The sequence below is a fragment of the Salmo salar genome, chromosome 20 (genome assembly GCF_965601325.2).
Source record: "Salmo salar chromosome 20, fSalSal1, whole genome shotgun sequence".
NCBI lineage: Eukaryota > Metazoa > Chordata > Actinopteri > Salmoniformes > Salmonidae > Salmo > Salmo salar.
Window position 1 is genome coordinate 13,270,560 of NC_138310.1, and position 18,262 is coordinate 13,288,821.

Consider the following 18,262-nt stretch of genomic DNA (forward strand, 5'->3'; position numbering starts at 1 on the left):
TCAAGTCTCAGAGCGAGTGACGTCACTGATTGAAATGCTATTAGCGCGCACCACCGCTAACTAACTAGCCATTTCACATCGGTTACACTCACCCCCCCTTTGACCTCCTCCTTTTCCGCAGCAACCAATGATCCGGGTCACGGCACCAATGTAACAGTGTAGGTTCTGTCCCTCTCTTCGCCCCAACCCGGGCTCGAACCAGGGACCCTTGCACACATCAACAACTGACACCCACCGAAGCATCGTTACCCATCGCGCCACAAAAGCCGCGGCCCTTGCAACGCAAGGGGAAACCCTACTTCAAGTCTCAGAGCGAGTGATGTCACTGATTGAAATGCTATTAGCGCGCACCACAGCGAACTAACTAGCCATTTCACATCGGTTACACTTCCGACTCATGTTCCACTTCCTCTTTCTCCTCTGCTGCTAACACGGAACCCAAACCGGCTGTGCGCATAAATTAATGTTGTCCACCTACACCAAACACGATCACGACATGCAGGTTAAAATATCAAAACAATCTCTGAACCAATGACATTCATTTGGGGACAGGTCGAAAAGCATTAAACATGTATGGCTAGTTAGCTTGCACTTGCTAGCTAATTTGTCCTATTTAGCTAGCTTGCTGTTGCAAGCTAATTTGTCCTGGGATATAAACATTGAGTTATTTTACCTGAAATGCACAAGGTCCTCTACTCCGCCAATTAATCCACACATAAAACGGCCAACCGAATGGTTTCTAATCATCTCTCCTCCTTCCAGGCGTTTATCTTTTAATTTATATGGTGATTGGCATCTAAACTTTCATAGTATTACCACGACACCTGGCAAAACAGTTCGTCTTTCAATCACGATGTCGTGATCGTGTTTGGTGTAGGGGGACAAAATAAACTTGTGCACGATGGCGTACGTGCGCAGCCGGTTTGGGTTCCGTGTAAGTGTGTGACTGTGAGTGAGTTGGCTCTGCCCTCCCTCACGCATCTTTGGTTCATTGGTTGACACTGCGTGTCTGATTGACAGGAACAACAGGTGAGGCTGTTAGTCTGAGCACAGTCAGAACGAATGTGTGCGCTTCTTTTAATTAGTTATGTTAATTGAAATCTTTTGATTATTCATATCTTAATTATTATTCTTTATTTTTTAAATAGATTAGGCTCTTCTGATATGCGAGCCGGCTCCCAACGTTCACCAACAAGAGCCAGCCCTTAGAGCCGACTCTGTCGCGAACGACCCATCACTACTGGCCACTGAGTTTATAGCTGTCATAAGCGCAACGTGATTGAAAAATAAATATGGTTGGAATGTAAATTCTCATCAAAGAACATAAAGTCTGACTGAAAGCGACATGATTGTTTGGTTGCGGGACAAAGGGCCAAAATACGTAACTGTCCCGCACAATCCGGGACATGTTAAATAAAGGTGAAATAAAATAAAAACATGTGGTTCCCCTATTACCGAGTTCAATACAACTGGGAACTCTGACAAAAAAAACCCAGCTCAGACTGGGAAAAATAGTTTTGAACGGTCATCCATCTCGGAATTCCAAGCTGGAGTGTAATGAGACTACGGGGGTGTTCCCAGTTGTTTTGAACGCGGCATTAATTATAGTGGAAGACACAGACAATGAGGTAACGCGGAAGCATTGGTTGACGCATGCAACGTCTGAATGCGGCCATCGTCTCCACTGCATGCAGGCCCTCAAGTCGATTACCGATTTATGGTCTCACTGATGGAAAGCCGTGCTGGCATCGAAATGTTGAGACATTCCGAAACAGTGCCAAATTAAAGGTAATTGTATGGCCATAGGACCTAGCTAGTTAATAATATACATTCGCATCCTCAAATTTTGCTAGAAGACTAAAGGCTAAGGTTAGCTTGCTAATATTGGGCGGAATGGGGTGCGTAAAGGTTAGCTAGCTATAATTAGTTAGCTAGTTAGGGGAAAACACAGGAATCAGTCTGAATTATGTCTTTACAACAGAGGTAGCCTAGATATCCTAAATTGTTCGGTATGTAATTCAATGGGTAGCCTATTTGCCTATAGGTGATATTCTTTACTCCATATGTTAGCGAGCAGTAGCTGGCTACATTTTGTACAGAGACTTATGGCCATGCAAGAATCATGGATCTAGCCTCGTCTTTTATTCGATTATTAACTAGCTAGCTAGATTGTAATGTGGGAACAATTGTCTGATTTGTCATTGGTTATGATTGAATCCTTGTAGTTAATGCTGACAACTGGGCACACAGGAGCCATGCTGACGTCTATCAAGTTGCCTATTGTGATCAGAGCCGAAATCAATTTGGTTTTGGTGGTGGTGACAGCCCTTGGACTTTTGTCCAGACTGTATGGAATTAACTTCCCTAAAGCTGTAGTGTAAGTAGCTACTGTATATCCAACCTCTATGTAATTCACTCCTGGTCCAGATCCCATAGGGTGTGCAGGCTTTTGTTCCAACCCAGTGTGAAATACGGAACACACCTGATAGAGCCACTGATTAGTTGAATCAATCTGTGTGTTAAGTCTAGAACTGTACGGGAACAAAATTCTGCAAATCCTGGCGTTGAAGGGCCCACATTAAACAACAGAAGCTCATACTATACTCTCCCATAAATATCACAGCTACTGGACTGCCCTTAGTAGATAAGGCAAATATATATTTTTTAATAAGACATTGTTTATTTATTTATTTACCAAGACAGTAGTTTACCCTGACACCCCCTTTGATGTTTTGCAGGTTTGATGAGGTGTACTATGGACAGTTTGTATCTCTCTACACAAAGCAGGTCTTCTTTATTGATGAGAGTGGGCCACCTCTTGGTCACATGATTCTAGCATTTGGAGGTAAGTACTGAATGCTTACAATACTTTTGGTCATGTAGTGTATATTTTATGTGGACACCTGCTCTTGGAACATCTTATTTCAAAGTCATGGGCATTAATATGGAGTTGGCAGTTTGGAACTTGGTAGTGAGTGTTGCAAACGAGGACAGACGATTTTGACATGCTACGTGCTTCAGCACTCGCCAGTCCCGTTCTGTGAGCTTGTGTGGCCTACCACTTTGTGGCTGAGCCGTTGTTGCTCCTAGACGTTTCCACTTCACAATAACAGCGCCTACAGTTGACCGGGGCAGCTGTAGCAGTGCAGAAATTTGAACAACTGACTTGTTGGAAAGGTGGCATCCAAGACGGTGCCACATTGAAAGTCACTGAGCTCTTCAGTAAGGCCCTTCTACTACCAATGTTTGTCTATGGAGATTGCATGGCTGTGTGATCAATTTTATACACCTGTCAAGAACGGATGTGGCTGAAATAGCCAAACCCACTAATTTGAAAGGGTGTCCACACACTAATCTGAAGGTCCACACACTTTTTTTATATATAGTGTATTCTATTTAGCATTTACATGGAAATTCATTTTGTGATGAACCTTTAATCCCTTCACTTAAAACAGTGGTTCCCAAACTTTTTATAGTCCCGTACCCCTTCAAACATTCAACCTCCAGCTGCGTACTCCCTCTAGCACCAGGGTCAGCGCACTCTCAAATTTAGTTTTTTGCCATCATTGTAAGCCTGCCACTCACACAGTGAGTTTTTGTCACCCGGCTTGTGGGAAGTGACGAAGAGCTCTTATAGGACCAGGACACCAATAATAACAATATTTAAAACCTTATTTTACATATTAAACCTTATTTCTTCATCAAAAATTGTGAATAACTTGCCACAGGTTATTGAGAAAGGTGTGCTTGAAAGGGTCGCAGTCTTAAATCATTTTCCACACACATTCTGTGCTTGTGTTTAGTTTTCATGCTAGTGAGGGCCGAGAATCCACTCTCACATAGGTACGTGGTTGCAAAGGGCATCAGTGTCTTAACAGCACGATTTGCCAAGGCAGGATACTCTGAGTACAGTCCTATCAAGAAATCCTAGATTCAGATCATTCAGGCGAGAAAAAACATCACCCTGATAGGCCAGTCGTGTGAGAAACTCATCATCATGCAAACGGTAAGACAAGTGAAAATTGTCTCTCAATTTAAAATAAAAACATATCATTGCATAATGCAGAAAATACACGAGAGTTCAGGGGCCTTGCTTTAACAAAGTTAACCATTTTCAGTGTAGTGTCCAAAACGTCTTTCAAGCTGTCAGGCATTCCCTTGGCAGCAAGAGCCTCTCGGTGGATGCTGCAGTGTACCCAAGTGGCGTCGGGAGCAACTTCTTGCACGCGCGTTACCACTCCACTATGTCTTCCTGTCATGGCTTTTGCTCCATCAGTACAGATACCAGCACATCTTGACCACCAAAGTCCATTTGATGTCACAAAGCTGTCCAGTACTTTGAAAAATATCCTGTACTGGTTTCCAGTGGTTTGCAGAAGAGGATGTCTTCCTTAATTGACCCCCCATAAACGTAACGGAAATATACCAGGAGCTGTACCAGGCCCGCCACATCTGTTGACTCATCCAGCTGTAACGTGTAGAATTCACTGGCTTGTATGCGAAGCAGTAATTGTTTCAAAACATCTCCTGCCATGTCACTGATGCATTGTGAAACAGTGTTGTTTGATGAAGTCATTGTCTGTAGAGTTATTTTTGGCCTTTTCCACCAGCATTGTCCCAGCCATATCCGCGGCAGCAAGAATAATTAAGACCTCCACAATAGTATGGGGCTTGCCTGTCCTAGCCACTCGGTAGCTCACCATATAAGACGATTCTAGCCCCTTCTAATTAATGGTATCTGTTGTTTTTATACATGTCTATGGACGCGGGCCTTACTTTTTTTAACCGTTTATCAATTTTCGAGCAAACGGAATGAGCAGCAGCTACATACAGACCGTTCGTGGAATTCCTGTGAGACAGTACCGGTTAATGTGATTGGATGTTAGTTATTTGACTAGGCTACCTGTATTTGACATTGTGTTGTTATTTCGCTGAACACTAGATGGTTGAATTTTATTTTTGGCAGTGAAACGAGGCTACTCAGGTGAGAAAAAAACATCACCCAAATGTATAGCCCCGTTGGAAAATCTAAATGGACTGTTTGAAAATGTGAATCACATTTTTATTTGGCTTACCCCAGTTCGGGAATAGCAGACTTAGAATAATGCTCATTGTTGTTTCTCTAATTTATACAGCTTATCTTGGTGGATTTGATGGTAACTTTATCTGGAACAGGATTGGAGCAGGTAAGAAACCTAATTACTACATTGCCAATGCATCTTTAGATCTAATTCCCAACATTTGAATGTATGTGCTTTTCTTTAGTTGTTTAATCAAGTTGTTGTTTCTTACGATTCATTGCAGAGTACTCCAGTAATGTGCCTGTATGGAGTTTAAGACTGATACCGGCCCTGGCCGGGTCACTGTGTGTACCCCTGTGTTACCTTCTGGTAGTGGAACTCGGGTACTCACACCTCACAGCACTGGGGGCTGCATTGCTCTTCCTCATGGGTAATGTTGTCCTATACTTCCTCCTATACAGTCAAAGTTGTATTTGGATTTGTATATTATATTTTTGACTCCATTGTTGCTCATTGTTTGCCATCTCCATTGAGTGTAGTAAGATGAACTATGTGTTTTCTGTTTTTGTGAAACAGAGAATTCCTTGATTGTTCAGTCCCGCTTCATGCTGCTGGAATCTGTGCTTATCTTCTTCCTGCTGCTCGCTGTCGTATCCTACCTCAGATTTCACAATGCACAAAGCGGGTGAGTGTTGCAATTCCTCTGTACCTACTAGGAAGGGGTTGTCATTCCATGATCACCAACACATCTTAACACACACCAACGCAAACCATGTTCACTGGCGATTAGCAGAAATGTACCCCACTTCCTTGATTTTGGTTGATGTGTCATGTCCGCTCAGCGTGCTCTCAGCCTGTGTCTGCCAGCTGATGTTTCTCTTTGTCCTTTTTAGCTCACCAGTCAGATTGGCGTGGCTGGTGCTGACTGGAGTCACATGTGCCTGTGCTGTGGGGTTAGTTCAATCTGCCACATTTTAAAAACGAATTGGATGGAAATTAATGTATTGAAAACTGAAGTTTAAACAGTTGTTCACAATCATCCCATGGTCATGTTTGTGATTGAGGCTGTTTTACCTCTTTAGGTCTCACTCATGAAGGTTTGGGTTTGTTTGCATGCATGTCTAAACAGTCTGCTTCTCCCATTCATCAGAGTGAAGTACATGGGTCTGTTCACCTACTTTCTGCTGCTGGGCTTGGCAGCCGTTCACACGTGGCAGCTTATTGGGGACAGAGCACTGAGCAATGTGAGTTCATTAGGTTATTTTTTTTTGTTTGTCTGTGAATATATCCATTAATTCAAATGGACAGCTTGACTTCCCAGAAGCATTCTGCTAATGTTTGAAGTGTCTCCAAACCGTGCAGAGTGTGGTGCTGATGCAGGTAGTGGCCCGCTTCCTGGCCCTCGTGGTCCTACCCCTACTGCTCTACCTGGGCTTCTTCTATGTGCATTTGAACCTGCTCTACCGCAGTGGCCCACACGACCAGATGATGAGCAGTGCCTTCCAGGCCAGCCTAGAGGTCAGCATCCCTCTCTCCCTCTCTGAGACCCAGTTGAGATGGCAAGCAACCCACCGAAATTGTCTGTTGGATTTATGAAGTGTTTTTAAAAGACCTGACATTAGGTAGTGGCGCTGCTCTGCTCTGCTGCGTGTCATTTGGGGTTATATCTAGTGTGTTTGGCTGTATTCAGGGAGGATTGGCCAGGATCACTCAGGGTCAGCCTCTGGAGGTGGCCTATGGCTCTCAGGTGACCCTCCGCAGTGTGTCCAGTAAACCCATACCCTGCTGGCTACACTCCCATAAGGCCAACTATCCCATCAGGTGAGGGGGCGTTTCTGGTTCTCAATTATTTTATCAGATCTGGACCATGCACATGACATAACACTAGTATGTAGTGCGTTTGTGTTCTTGCAGCATGACCAGTTTCTTATTCTTGGTGCTCTGAAGGTATGAAAATGGGCGTGGTAGCTCTCACCAGCAGCAAGTGACCTGTTATCCGTTCAAAGATGTCAACAATTGGTGGATAATCAAAGATCCAGGCAGGTTTGTGCAGGCCTGCTTTAATTTGGATGTCTAGAACACCCCCACATTGTGATGCAGTGTTTATCCACTAAACGGTTGCTATGTTGTTTATCTGATTCTCTTCCAGACAAGACCTTGTTGTGAGCAGCCCTCCCCGCCCTGTTCGCCATGGTGACGTTGTCCAACTTCTTCACGGCATGACCTCCCGCCTCCTCAACACGTACTGTATAGCCACTGTTCTGCACAGCGCCTTTTCCGTATCTGTAACCAATATATTAGTCATGTTACTGTGCTTAGCTACTGCCTAACCTCATCATTAGTATTATCTATGGTCTCTCAGGCACGACGTTGCAGCTCCCATGAGTCCTCACGCACAGGAGGTGTCTGGCTACATTGACTTCAATGTGTCAATGCCAGCCCAGAATCTCTGGAAAGTGGTGAGACGTACGCACACACACACACACACTCCCACCACCTCATACTGCACCTTTTTTGTTTTACATGCCTTTAATCACAATGACTTATACACAAATTTTATGCTCATTATTTTGTATTGTGATTCCTTCCACAAAAAAGTTATACACTTTTAGGTACACCCATCTAGTATCGGGTTGGACCCTCCTTTACCTCCAGAACAGCCTGAATTCTTCAGGGCATGGAAACGTTGCTCAATTGGTATCAAGGGACCTAATGTGTTCCAGAAAAACATTACACCACCGACACCAGGCAGGATGGGGCCGTGGACTTGTTCTGCTTACGCCAAATCCTGACTGCCATCAGAATGATGCAACAGGAACCGGGATTCGTCGGACCAGGACACGGTTTTCCACTCCTCAGTTGTCCAGTGTTGGTGATCGCGTGCCCACTGGAGCCGCCCATCCGTGACAAGGAACGACAAGTTGTGCGTTCTGAGATGCTGTTCTGCACACCGCTGTTGTACTGCGCCGTTATTTGCTTGTTTGTGGCCGCCTGTTAGCTTGCGCGATTCTTGCCATTCTCCTTCTCGCTGATGAGAAGTCGTTGTTTTCGCCCACAGGACTGCCGCTGTTATTATCGATAAACCCTAGACACTATTGTGCGTGAAAAGCCCATGAAGCAACCCGTTTCTGAGATACTGGAACCAACGCGCACGTGTGTCAAGTTTGGACACACCTACTCATGGACACACCTGGGGCGGCAGGTAGCCTAGTGGTTAGAGCGTTGGACTAGTAACCGAAAGGTTGCAAGATCGAATCCCTGAGCTGACAAGGTGAAAATCTGTCGTTCTGCCCCTGAACAAGGCAGTTAACCCACTGTTCCTAGGCCGTCATTGAAAATAAGAATTTGTTCTTTAACTGACTTGATAGAGGTAAAATAAAAATCAAGGGTTTTTCTTTATTTATACTGTTTTCTATATTTTTTATGTTTTCTATATTGTAGAATAATAGTGAAGACATCACAACTATGAAATAGCACATGGAATCATTTAGTAACCAAAAAAGTCTTAAACAAATCAAAATATATATTTTAGATTCTTCAAAGTAGCCACCCTTTGCTTTGACAGCTTTGCACACTCTTGGCATTCTCTCAACCAGCTTCACCTGGAATGCTTTTCCAACAGTCTTGAAGGAGTTCCCACATATGCTGAGTACTTGTTGGCTGCTTTACCTTCACTCTGCGGTCCAACTCATCCCAAACCATCTCAATTTGAATCAAAGTTTGTCACGTGCGCCGAATACAACAGGTGTATTCACCTTACAGTGAAATGCTTACTTACAGGCTCCAACCAATAGTGCAAAAAAGGTATTAGGTGAACAATAGGTAAGTAAAGAAATAAAACAACAGTAAAAAGACAGTGAAAAATAACAGTAGCGAGGCTATATACAGTAGCGAGGCTACATACAAACACCGGTTAGTCAGGCTGATTGAGGTAGTATGTAGATATGGTTAAAGTGACTATGCATATATGATGAACAGAGAGTAGCAGTAGCGTAAAAGAGGGGTTGGCGGGTGGCGGGACACAATGCAGATAGCCCGTTTAGCCAATGTGCAGGAGCACTGGTTGGTCGGCCCAATTGCTGTAGTATGTACATGAATGTATAGTTAAAGTGACTATGAATAAATTATAAATAGAGAGTAGCAGCAGTGTAAAAGAGGGTTGGGGGGGCATACAATGCAAATAGTCCAGGTAGCCATTTGATTACCTGTTCAGGAGTCTTATGGCTTGGGGGTAAAAACTGTTGAGAAGCCTTTTTGTCCTAGACTTGGCACTCCGGTACCGCTTGCCATGCGGTAGTAGAGAGAACAGTCTATGACTGGGGTGGCTGGGGTCTTTGACAATTTTTAGGGCCTTCCTCTGACACCGCCTGGTGTAGAGGTCCTGGATGGCAGGCAGCTTTCCCCCAGTGATGTACTGGGCCGTACGCACTACCTTCTGAAGTGCCTTGCGGTCAGAGGCCGAGCCAGGCAGTGACGCAACCAGTCAGGATGCTCTCGATGTTGCAGCTGTAGAACCTTTTGAGAATCTCAGGACCCATGCCAAATCTTTTCAGTTTCCAGAGGGGGAATAGGCTTTGTTGTGCCCTCTTCACGACTGTCTTGGTATGTTTGGACCATTCTAGTTTGTTGTTGATGTGGACACCAAAGAACTTGAAGCTCTCAACCTGCTCCACTACATCCTCTTCGATGAGAATGAGGGCGTGCTCGGTCTTCCTTTTCCTGTAGTCCACAATCATCTCCTTAGTCTTGGTTATGTTGAGGGATAGGTTGTTATTCTGGCACCACCCGGCCAGGTCTCTGACCACCTCCCGATAGGCTGTCTCGTCGTTGTCGGTGATCAGGCCTACCACTGTTGTGTCGTCTGCAAACTTAATGATGGTGTTGGAGTTGTGCCTGGCCATGCAGTTGTGGGTGAACAGGGAGTACAGGAGGGGACTGAGTGCACCCCTGGGGAGCTCCAGTGTTGAGGATCAGCATGGCAGATGTGTTGGTACCTACCCTCACCATCTGGGGGCGGCCCGTCAGGAAGTCCAGGATCCAGTTGCAGAGGGAGGTGTTTAGTCCCAGGATCCTTAGCTTAGTGATGAGCTTTAAGGGCACTATGGTGTTGAACGCTGAGCTGTAGTCAATTAATAGCTTTCTCACATAAGTGTTCCTTTTGTCCAGGTGGGAAAGGGCAGTGTGGAGTGCAATAGAGATTGCATCGTCTGTGGATCTGTTTGGGCAGTATGCAAATTGGAGTGGGTCTAGGGTTTCTGGGATAATAGTGTTTTGAGCCATGACCAGCCTTTCAATGCACTTCATGGCTATGGATGTGAGTGCTACGGGTCTGTAGTCATTTAGGCAGGTTGCCTTTGTGTTCTTGGGCATAGGGACTATGGTGGTCTGCTTGAAACATGTTGGTATTACAGACTTAATCAGGGACATGTTGAAAATGTCAGTGAAGACACCTGCCAGTTGGTCAGCACATGCCCGGAGCACACGTCCTGGTAATCTGTCTTGCCCCGCAGCCTTGTGTATGTTGACCTGTTTAAAGGTCTTACTCACGTTGGCTACGGAGAGTGTGATCACACAGTCGTCCGGAACAGCTGATGCTCTCATTCATGCCTCAGTGTTGCTTGCCTCGAAGCGAGCATAGAAGTGATTTAGCTCGTCTGGTAGGTAGGCTCATGTCACTGGGCAGCTCGCGGCTGTGCTTACCTTTGTAGTCTGTAATAGTTTGCAAGCCCTGCCACGTAAGACGAGCGTCGGAGCCAGTGTAGTATGATTCAATCTTAGCCCTGTATTGACGCATTGCCTGTTTTAATGGTTCGTCGCAGGGCATAGCAGGATTTCTTGTAAGCTTCCAGGTTAGAGTCCCACTCCTTGAAAGCGGCAGCTCTACCCTTTAGCTCAGTGCGAATGTTGCCTGTAATCCATGGATTCTGGTTGCGGTATGTACGTACAGTCACTGTGGGGACAACGTCCTCGATGCACTTATTGATAAAGCCAGTGACTGTGGTGTACTCCTCAATGCCATTGGAAGAATCCAGGAACATGTTCCAGTCTGTGATAGCAAAACAGTCCAGTAGTTTAGCATCTGCTTCATCTGACCACTTTTTTAAAGACCGAGTCACTGGTGCTTTCTGCTTTAATTTTAGCTTGTAAGCAAGAATCAGGAGGATAGAGTTGCGGTTGGATTTTCCAAATGGAGGGTGAGGGAGAGCTTTGTACGCATCTCTGTGTGTGGAGTACAGGTGATCTAGAATTATTTGCCCTCTGGCTGCACATTTAACATGTTGATGGAAATTTTGGTAGAACTGATTTAAGTTTCCCTGCATTAAAGTATCCGGCCCCTTGGAGCGCCGCCTCTGGGTGAGTGGTTTCCTGTTTGCTTATTTCCTTATACAGCTGACTGAGTGCGGTCTTGGTGCCAGCATCTGTCTGTGGTGGTAAATAAACAGCCACGAAAGGTATAGCTGAAAACTCTTCAGCTATACTTACTATAATTGGGTTGCAGTCGGGTGATTGTGGAGGCCAGGTCATCTGATGCAGCACTCCATCACTCTCCTTCTTGATCAAATAGCCCTTACACAGCCTGGAGGTATGTGGGGTCATTGTCCTGTTGAAAAACAAATGATAGTCCCACTAAGCACAAACCAGATGGGATGGTGTATCGCTTCAGAATGCTGTGGTAGCCATGCTGGTTAAGTGTGCCTTGAATTCTAAATAAATCAACGACAGTGTCATCAGCAAAGCACCATCACACCACCTCCATGCATCACAGTGGGAACCACACGTGCCGAGGTCATCTCTTCACCTACTCTGCGTCTCACAAAGACGCGTCGATTGGAACCAAAAATCTCAAATTTGGACTAATCAGACCAAAGGACAGATTTTCACTGGTCTAATATCGATTGCTCGTGTTTCTTGGCCCAAGCAAGTCTCTTCTTATTATAGGTGTCCTTTAGTAGTGTTCTTTGCTGCAATTTGACCATGAAGGCTTGATTCACGCAGTCTCCTCTGAACAGTTGATGTTGAGCTGTGTCTGTTACGTGAACTCTGCTGCAATTTCTGAGGCTGGTAGCTCTAATGAACTTATCCTCTTCCTGTGGCGGTCCTCATGAGAGCCAGTTTCATCATAGTGCCTGATTGTTTTGGCGACTGCACTTGAAGAAACTTTCAAAGTTCTTGACATTTTCCGGATTGACTGACCTTCATGTCTTAAAGTAATGATGGACTGTCGTTTTACACACAGTATATACAGTTGAAGTCGGAAGTTTACGTACACTTAGGTTGGAGTCATTAAAACTCGTTTTTCAACCACTCCACAAATTTCTTGTTAACAAACTGTAATTTCATATTTGTGCATGACACATGTAATTTTTCCAACAATTGTTTACAGACAGATTATTTCACTTATAATTCACTGTCACAATTCCAGTGGGTTAGAAGTTTACATACACTAAGTTGACTGCGCCTTTAAACAGATTGGAAAATTCCAGAAAATCATGTCATGGCTGTGGAAGCTTCTAAAAGGCAAATTGACATCCTTTGAGTCAATTGGAGGTTTACCTGTGGATATATGTGAAGGTCTACCTTCAAACTCAGTGCCTCTTTGCTTGACATCATGGGAAAATTAAAAGAAATCAGCCCAGACCTCAGAATTTTTTTTTTAGACCTCCACAAGTCTGGTTCATCCTTGGGAGCAATTTCCAAACGCCTGACGGTACCACGTTCATCTGTACAAACAATAGTACGCAAGTATAAACACCATGGGGCCACGCAGCCGTCATAACGCTCAGGAAGGAGACGCGTTCTGTCTCCTAGAGATGAACGTACTTTGGTGCGAAAAGTGCAACTCAATCCCAGAACAACAGCAAAGGACCTTGTGAAGATGCTGGAGGAAACAGGTACAAAGGTATCTATATCCACAGTAAAACGAGTCCTACATCGACATAACCTGAAAGGCCACTCAGCAAGGAAGAAGCCACTGCTCCAAAACTGCCATTAAAGAAGCCAGACTACGGTTTGCAACTGCACATGGGGACAAAGATTGTACTTTTTGGAGAAATGTCCTCTGGTCTGATGAAACAAATAGAATTGTTTGGCCATAATGACCATTATGTTTGGAGGGAAAAGGGGGATGCTTGCAAGCCGAAGAACACCATCCCAACCGTGAAGCACGGGGGTGGCAGCATCATGTTGTGGGGGTGCTTTGCTGCAGGAGAGACTGGTGCACTTCACAAAATAGATGGCATCATGAGGAATGGAAAATTATGTGGCTATAATGAAGCAACATCTCAAGACATCAGTCAGGAAGTTAAAGCTTGGTCGCAAATGGGTTTTCCAAATGGACAATGACCCAAAGCATACTTCCAAAGTTGTGGCAAAATGGCTTAAGGACAACAAAGTCAAGGTATTGGAGTGGCCATCACAAAGCCCTGACCTCAATCCCATAGAAAAGTTGTGGACAGAACTGTGTGTGAGCAAGGCGTGTGTGAGCAAGGAGGCCTACAAACCTGACCCAGCTCTGTCAGGAGGAATGGGCCAAAATTCACCAAACTTATTGTGGGAAGGCTACCCAAAACGTTTGACACAATTTAAAGGCAATGCTACCAACTACTAGTTGAGTGTATGTAAACTTCTGACTCACTGGGAATGTGATGAAAGAAATAAAAGCTGAAATAAATCATTCTCTCTACTATTATTCTGACATTTCACATTCTTTAAATAAAGTGGTGATCCTAACTGACCTAATACAGGGATTTTTGTACTACGATTAAATATCAGGAATTGTGATCCTGCCTGGTGTCAACGGTACAGGCTGGTGGTGTAATGTGGGGATTGTTTTCCTGGCACACGGTCCCTTGATACCAATTGAGCAATGCTTCCATGCCCCAAAGAATTCAGCCTGTTCTGGAGGCAAAGGGGGGTCCAACCCGTTACTAGATAAATTGGCCACTGAGTGTACATATACAGTATATTAGACCGCAAGAGAAACATACTGACATTGTTCTTAACTCTGTTCTGTAGGACATTGCGAACAGGGAGGCGGAACAAGATGTCTGGAAGACTATTCTGTCTGAAGTACGTTTGATTCACATCAACACCTCGGCTGTGCTCAAGGTACGCTCAGGGAGCCCGGGGGATTTCTCAACAAACTATTTGTCTTCACTGTTTTATCTGTTTTAACATCTAAGCCCTCTTTCTCATGTTGTCGACGTGCAGCTGAGCGGTTCCTCTCTTCCAGAGTGGGGCTACAGGCAGCTGGAAGTGGTGGGGGATAAGATCTACAAGGGCTACCAGCCCAGCGGTGTGTGGAATGTAGAGGAGCACCGATACGGCACAAGTAAGTTGTCCTAACACTCATTATCTACGTTCAGTAACACTTTACTTACAGGTGCTATACATTATGAAACCAGTCATAACATATTTTGAGTGTTGCAGTGTCATTCATAACAACCTTCATAACACCTCCATTAATCTCATTCATCAGGCTTCTTAACTGAATCGCTACACATTGTGTAATTGTTACTGTGTTGTGGGTGTCATGTTGAGAGAATGTCTTTATTTCTTTAGGTCTGGAGCAGAGAGAGCGAGAGCTGGAGCTACACTCCCCCACACACATTGACATCAACCGCAACCTCACCTTCATTGCAAAATTCCTGGAGCTACAGGTAAGAATAGGATAGCATACCTATGAGCATGTGATTCCTTTTTGATGCTGTTTTCATTGGTGGACTTCACATGTTCTCTCCTTTTTGTGTTGGTCTGACAGTGGAAGATGCTGACGGTAAAGCATGAGGATTCTGAACACAAGTACAGCTCTTCACCTCTAGAATGGATCACGATGAATACCAACATTGCGTACTGGCTCCACCCCGCAAGCAATGTAGGTTTGCTTCAACCTTTGTCTGTCTTTCACTCAAGTGTGCTGTGTTTATATTCCAATATCTCTACTGTACTCCAGCCAAGATTTGAACAGTTGTGTGTATTAATGAATTCTTACATGGAAATGGCGCTACCACGTGTTGGCTTGATTAGCCTTGACCCTCTGTTTCAGGCCCAGATCCACCTGATTGGGAACTTTGTCACTTGGACCCTGGCAAACCTCGCCCTCGCGGTGTACGTCCTTCTTTTCCTATCGTATCTATTAAGGAGGCGACGGAAAATTGAAGACATTCCAGAAGGTACACGCAATATGTAAACGCTAACATAATGTTGACACATTGTTTTTACCATGCCACTTTGCAGTCATGTAATGTTTGACTTTGTTGTCCAGCCACCTGGTGCCAGCTGCTTCAGGCAGGAGTAGTGTGTGCTGGTGGCTGGGCTGTCAACTACCTGCCCTTCTTCATGATGGAGAAGACACTGTTCCTGTATCACTACCTGCCAGCTCTCACCTTCCAGATCCTGCTGATCCCTGTGGTTCTGGAGCACGTGCACACACACGTGCTGAGGTGGGCACCAATGACTCGTCTCGGGTTGGGATTGAATCAGGTCATGCTGTTGTCTTAATCATTCCATTTTAAAACATTCTCCTCTCTAGGTGTGCTTCACTCCGGCGTGCTCTTCATGGAGTTGTATTGGCGGGGTTGTCCTCGGTATATCTGTCCTTCCGGACCTTCAGTCCTCTCACCTATGGTCAGCCAGAACTGAGCGCTGAGCAGCTGGCTTCGTTGCGCTGGAGGGACAGTTGGGACATCTTGTTTCGCAGACGTTAAGTCTTAACCGTACCTCCCCACTGACTGGGGAGAGGCGAAGCCGTACATTTGCACAGGGCAGGAAGCGCCTAAGGGAACTGTTCCAAAGGAAGGCCTTATTAAAAACATTTTTGGTAGAGTGGATTACTTTAATTTTATTAGTGAGTGCATCTACATGGGATCAGAGAACTTTGGGTCCAGAAACTGTTTAAATCTTTGAGGGACATATTAAAAATCTCTCACTTCTACAGCTCCGGTCAATGTGAAAACCATGAAATGTTTACAAGTATTTTTCAGTATCGTTTACCCAAAAATGTCACTGTGATGAACCACTTTTTAACCATTTCTTCATGTGGAATTTAAGGCTGCATAACAATTGAAATAAAAAAATGACTAAACCACAACGTTGCATTCATTGTAAAGAATTAGCCCGGGATTCTGTCCGTAGCGCAGCACGCTGGACAGCTGACGGTTTTTAAAGGTCCGATTTTATTGATCCGACATGTAGTGTTTACTGTAAATGTATTGCCTACAACCCGCGATCGGATTGAATCAAATCTAAGGTCTGTATTGAACATTATTATAGAGCCAACCATGATGAATATAACATATATTAGTCACACACAATTTTGCCTAAGCAGTATTCTCAATCTCTTAGTGGCAGCAAGAGAACGGAAAATGCAAACCATGAATCTGTTTGTCTCTGGTGAAATCTAATTTTAATCTAGTCTATTGCTGCAGAAAAAAAAAAGATGTGTCTTAGTGCTCACTCAGCGTTGAGCTGGGTCAGAGTTCAGTGAGCTGGGTCAGAGTTCAGTAAGCTTTTCCAGTGTTCCTCCCAGCACTGTACCTCCCTCGTCTGGGCCTGTCTCTCCTGCACGGCCCGGGCCAGCTCCTCCCTGTACCGCTGCTAATAGTGCTGTGGGCCCCAAACCAACATGAATTACAGTCAGCCTCTATCCCCGCTTATACAGTGCCTGGTGCTAACATGCATCCTTTGTCCTGATTAATACGTGGGCATAGCCATTGGTATTAATGTGTCTCTGATCTGTCCACTGTCTGCATTGAGACCAGATTTCCTCCCTGTATGCAAATTATTAAACTTTATATATATATATACACACACACACAACCGTTCAACAGTTTGGGGTCACTTAGAAATGTCCTTGTTTTTGAAAAAGCACATTCTTTTTGTCCATTAAAATAACATGAAATTGTATTTCTGATCAATGTAGACATTACAATTATGTTAGCACAACTGAAAACAGTTGTCCTGATTAAAGAAGCAATAAAACTGGCCTTCTTTAGACTAGTTGAGTATCTGGAGCATCAGCATTTGTGGGTTCGATTACAGGCTCAAAATGCCCAGAAACAAAGACTTTTCTTCTGAAACTCGTCAGTCTATTCTTGTTCTGAGAAATTAAGGCTATTCCATGTGAGAAATTGCCAAGAAACTGAAGCTCTCGTACAACACTGTGTACTACTCCCTTTACAGAACAGCACAAACTGGCTCTAACCAGAATAGAAAGAGGAGTGGGAGGCCCCAGTGCACAACTGAGCAAGAGGACAAGTACATTAGTGTCTAGTTTGAGAAAGTCCTCAACTGGCAGCTTCATTAAATAGTACCCGCAAAACACCAGTCTCAACGTCAACAGTGAAGAGGCGACTCCAGGATGCTGGCCTTCTAGGCAGAGTTGCAAAGAAAAAACCATGTCTCGGACTGGCCAATAAAAGATTAAGATGGGCAAAAGAACACAGACACTGGACAGAGGAAGATTGGAAAAGTGTGTTATGGACAGACGAATCTAAGTTTGAGGTGTTCGGATCACAAAGAAGAACATTCGTGAGACGCAGAAAAGATGCTGGAGGAGTGCTTGACGCCATCTGTTAAGCATGGTGGAGGCAATGTGATGGTCTGGGGGTGCTTTGTTGGTGGTAAAGTGGGAGATTTGTACAGGGTAATGCCATGCCATACCCTGTGGATGGCGCTTAATTGGAGCCAATTTCCTCTTACAACAGGACAATGACCCAAAGCACAGCTCAAAACTATGCAAGAACTATTTAGGGAAGAAGCAGTCAGCTGGTATTCTGTCTATAATGGAGTGGCCAGCACAGTCACCAGATCTCAACCCTATTGAGCTGTTGTGGGAGCAGCTTGACTGTATGGTATGTAAGAAGTGCCCATCAAGCCAATCCAACTTGTGGGAGGTGCTTCAGGAAGCATGGGGTGAAATCTCTTCAGATTACCTCAACAAATTGACAACTAGAATGCCAAAGGGCTGTAATTGATTCTTTGACGAAAGCAAAGTTTGAAGGACACAATTATTATTTTAATTAAAAATCATTATTTATAACCTTGTCAACATCTTGACTATATGTCCTATTCATTTTGCAACTCATTTCATGTAGGTTTTCATGGAAAACAAGGAAATGTCTAAGTGACCCCAAACTTTTGAACGGTAGTGTATGTATATTATTTTACTGCTCTAGGGATGTAATTTACTATTATGTATTGATTTTTACCTTATTTTGTATCTATTTTTCACTCTTCATGCG

At 44.4% G+C, this 18,262-nt stretch overlaps 1 protein-coding gene across 2 annotated transcripts; it reads left to right on the forward strand.

Moving 5' to 3' along the window:
• The first annotated feature begins 1,608 nt into the window (after nt 1–1,608).
• On the forward strand, nt 1,609–16,110 carry pomt1 (protein-O-mannosyltransferase 1). Of its 2 annotated transcripts, none has more exons than XM_014160816.3 (20): nt 1,609–1,788; nt 2,226–2,377; nt 2,739–2,845; nt 5,136–5,186; nt 5,305–5,451; nt 5,598–5,706; nt 5,915–5,974; nt 6,172–6,265; nt 6,384–6,539; nt 6,712–6,842; nt 6,969–7,064; nt 7,171–7,263; nt 7,384–7,480; nt 14,037–14,129; nt 14,232–14,352; nt 14,583–14,680; nt 14,782–14,895; nt 15,067–15,193; nt 15,286–15,463; nt 15,553–16,110. In XM_014160816.3, exons 1-20 carry the CDS (start codon nt 1,654–1,656, stop codon nt 15,725–15,727), a joined length of 2,334 nt encoding a protein of 777 aa, XP_014016291.1. In that variant the 5' UTR covers nt 1,609–1,653; the 3' UTR covers nt 15,728–16,110. The 2 variants fall into 2 exon arrangements, with proteins under 2 accessions (XP_014016291.1, XP_014016292.1); XM_014160817.3 differs by having other exon boundaries at nt 1,621–1,788; nt 2,251–2,377.
• The last annotated feature ends 2,152 nt before the right edge of the window (nt 16,111–18,262 follow it).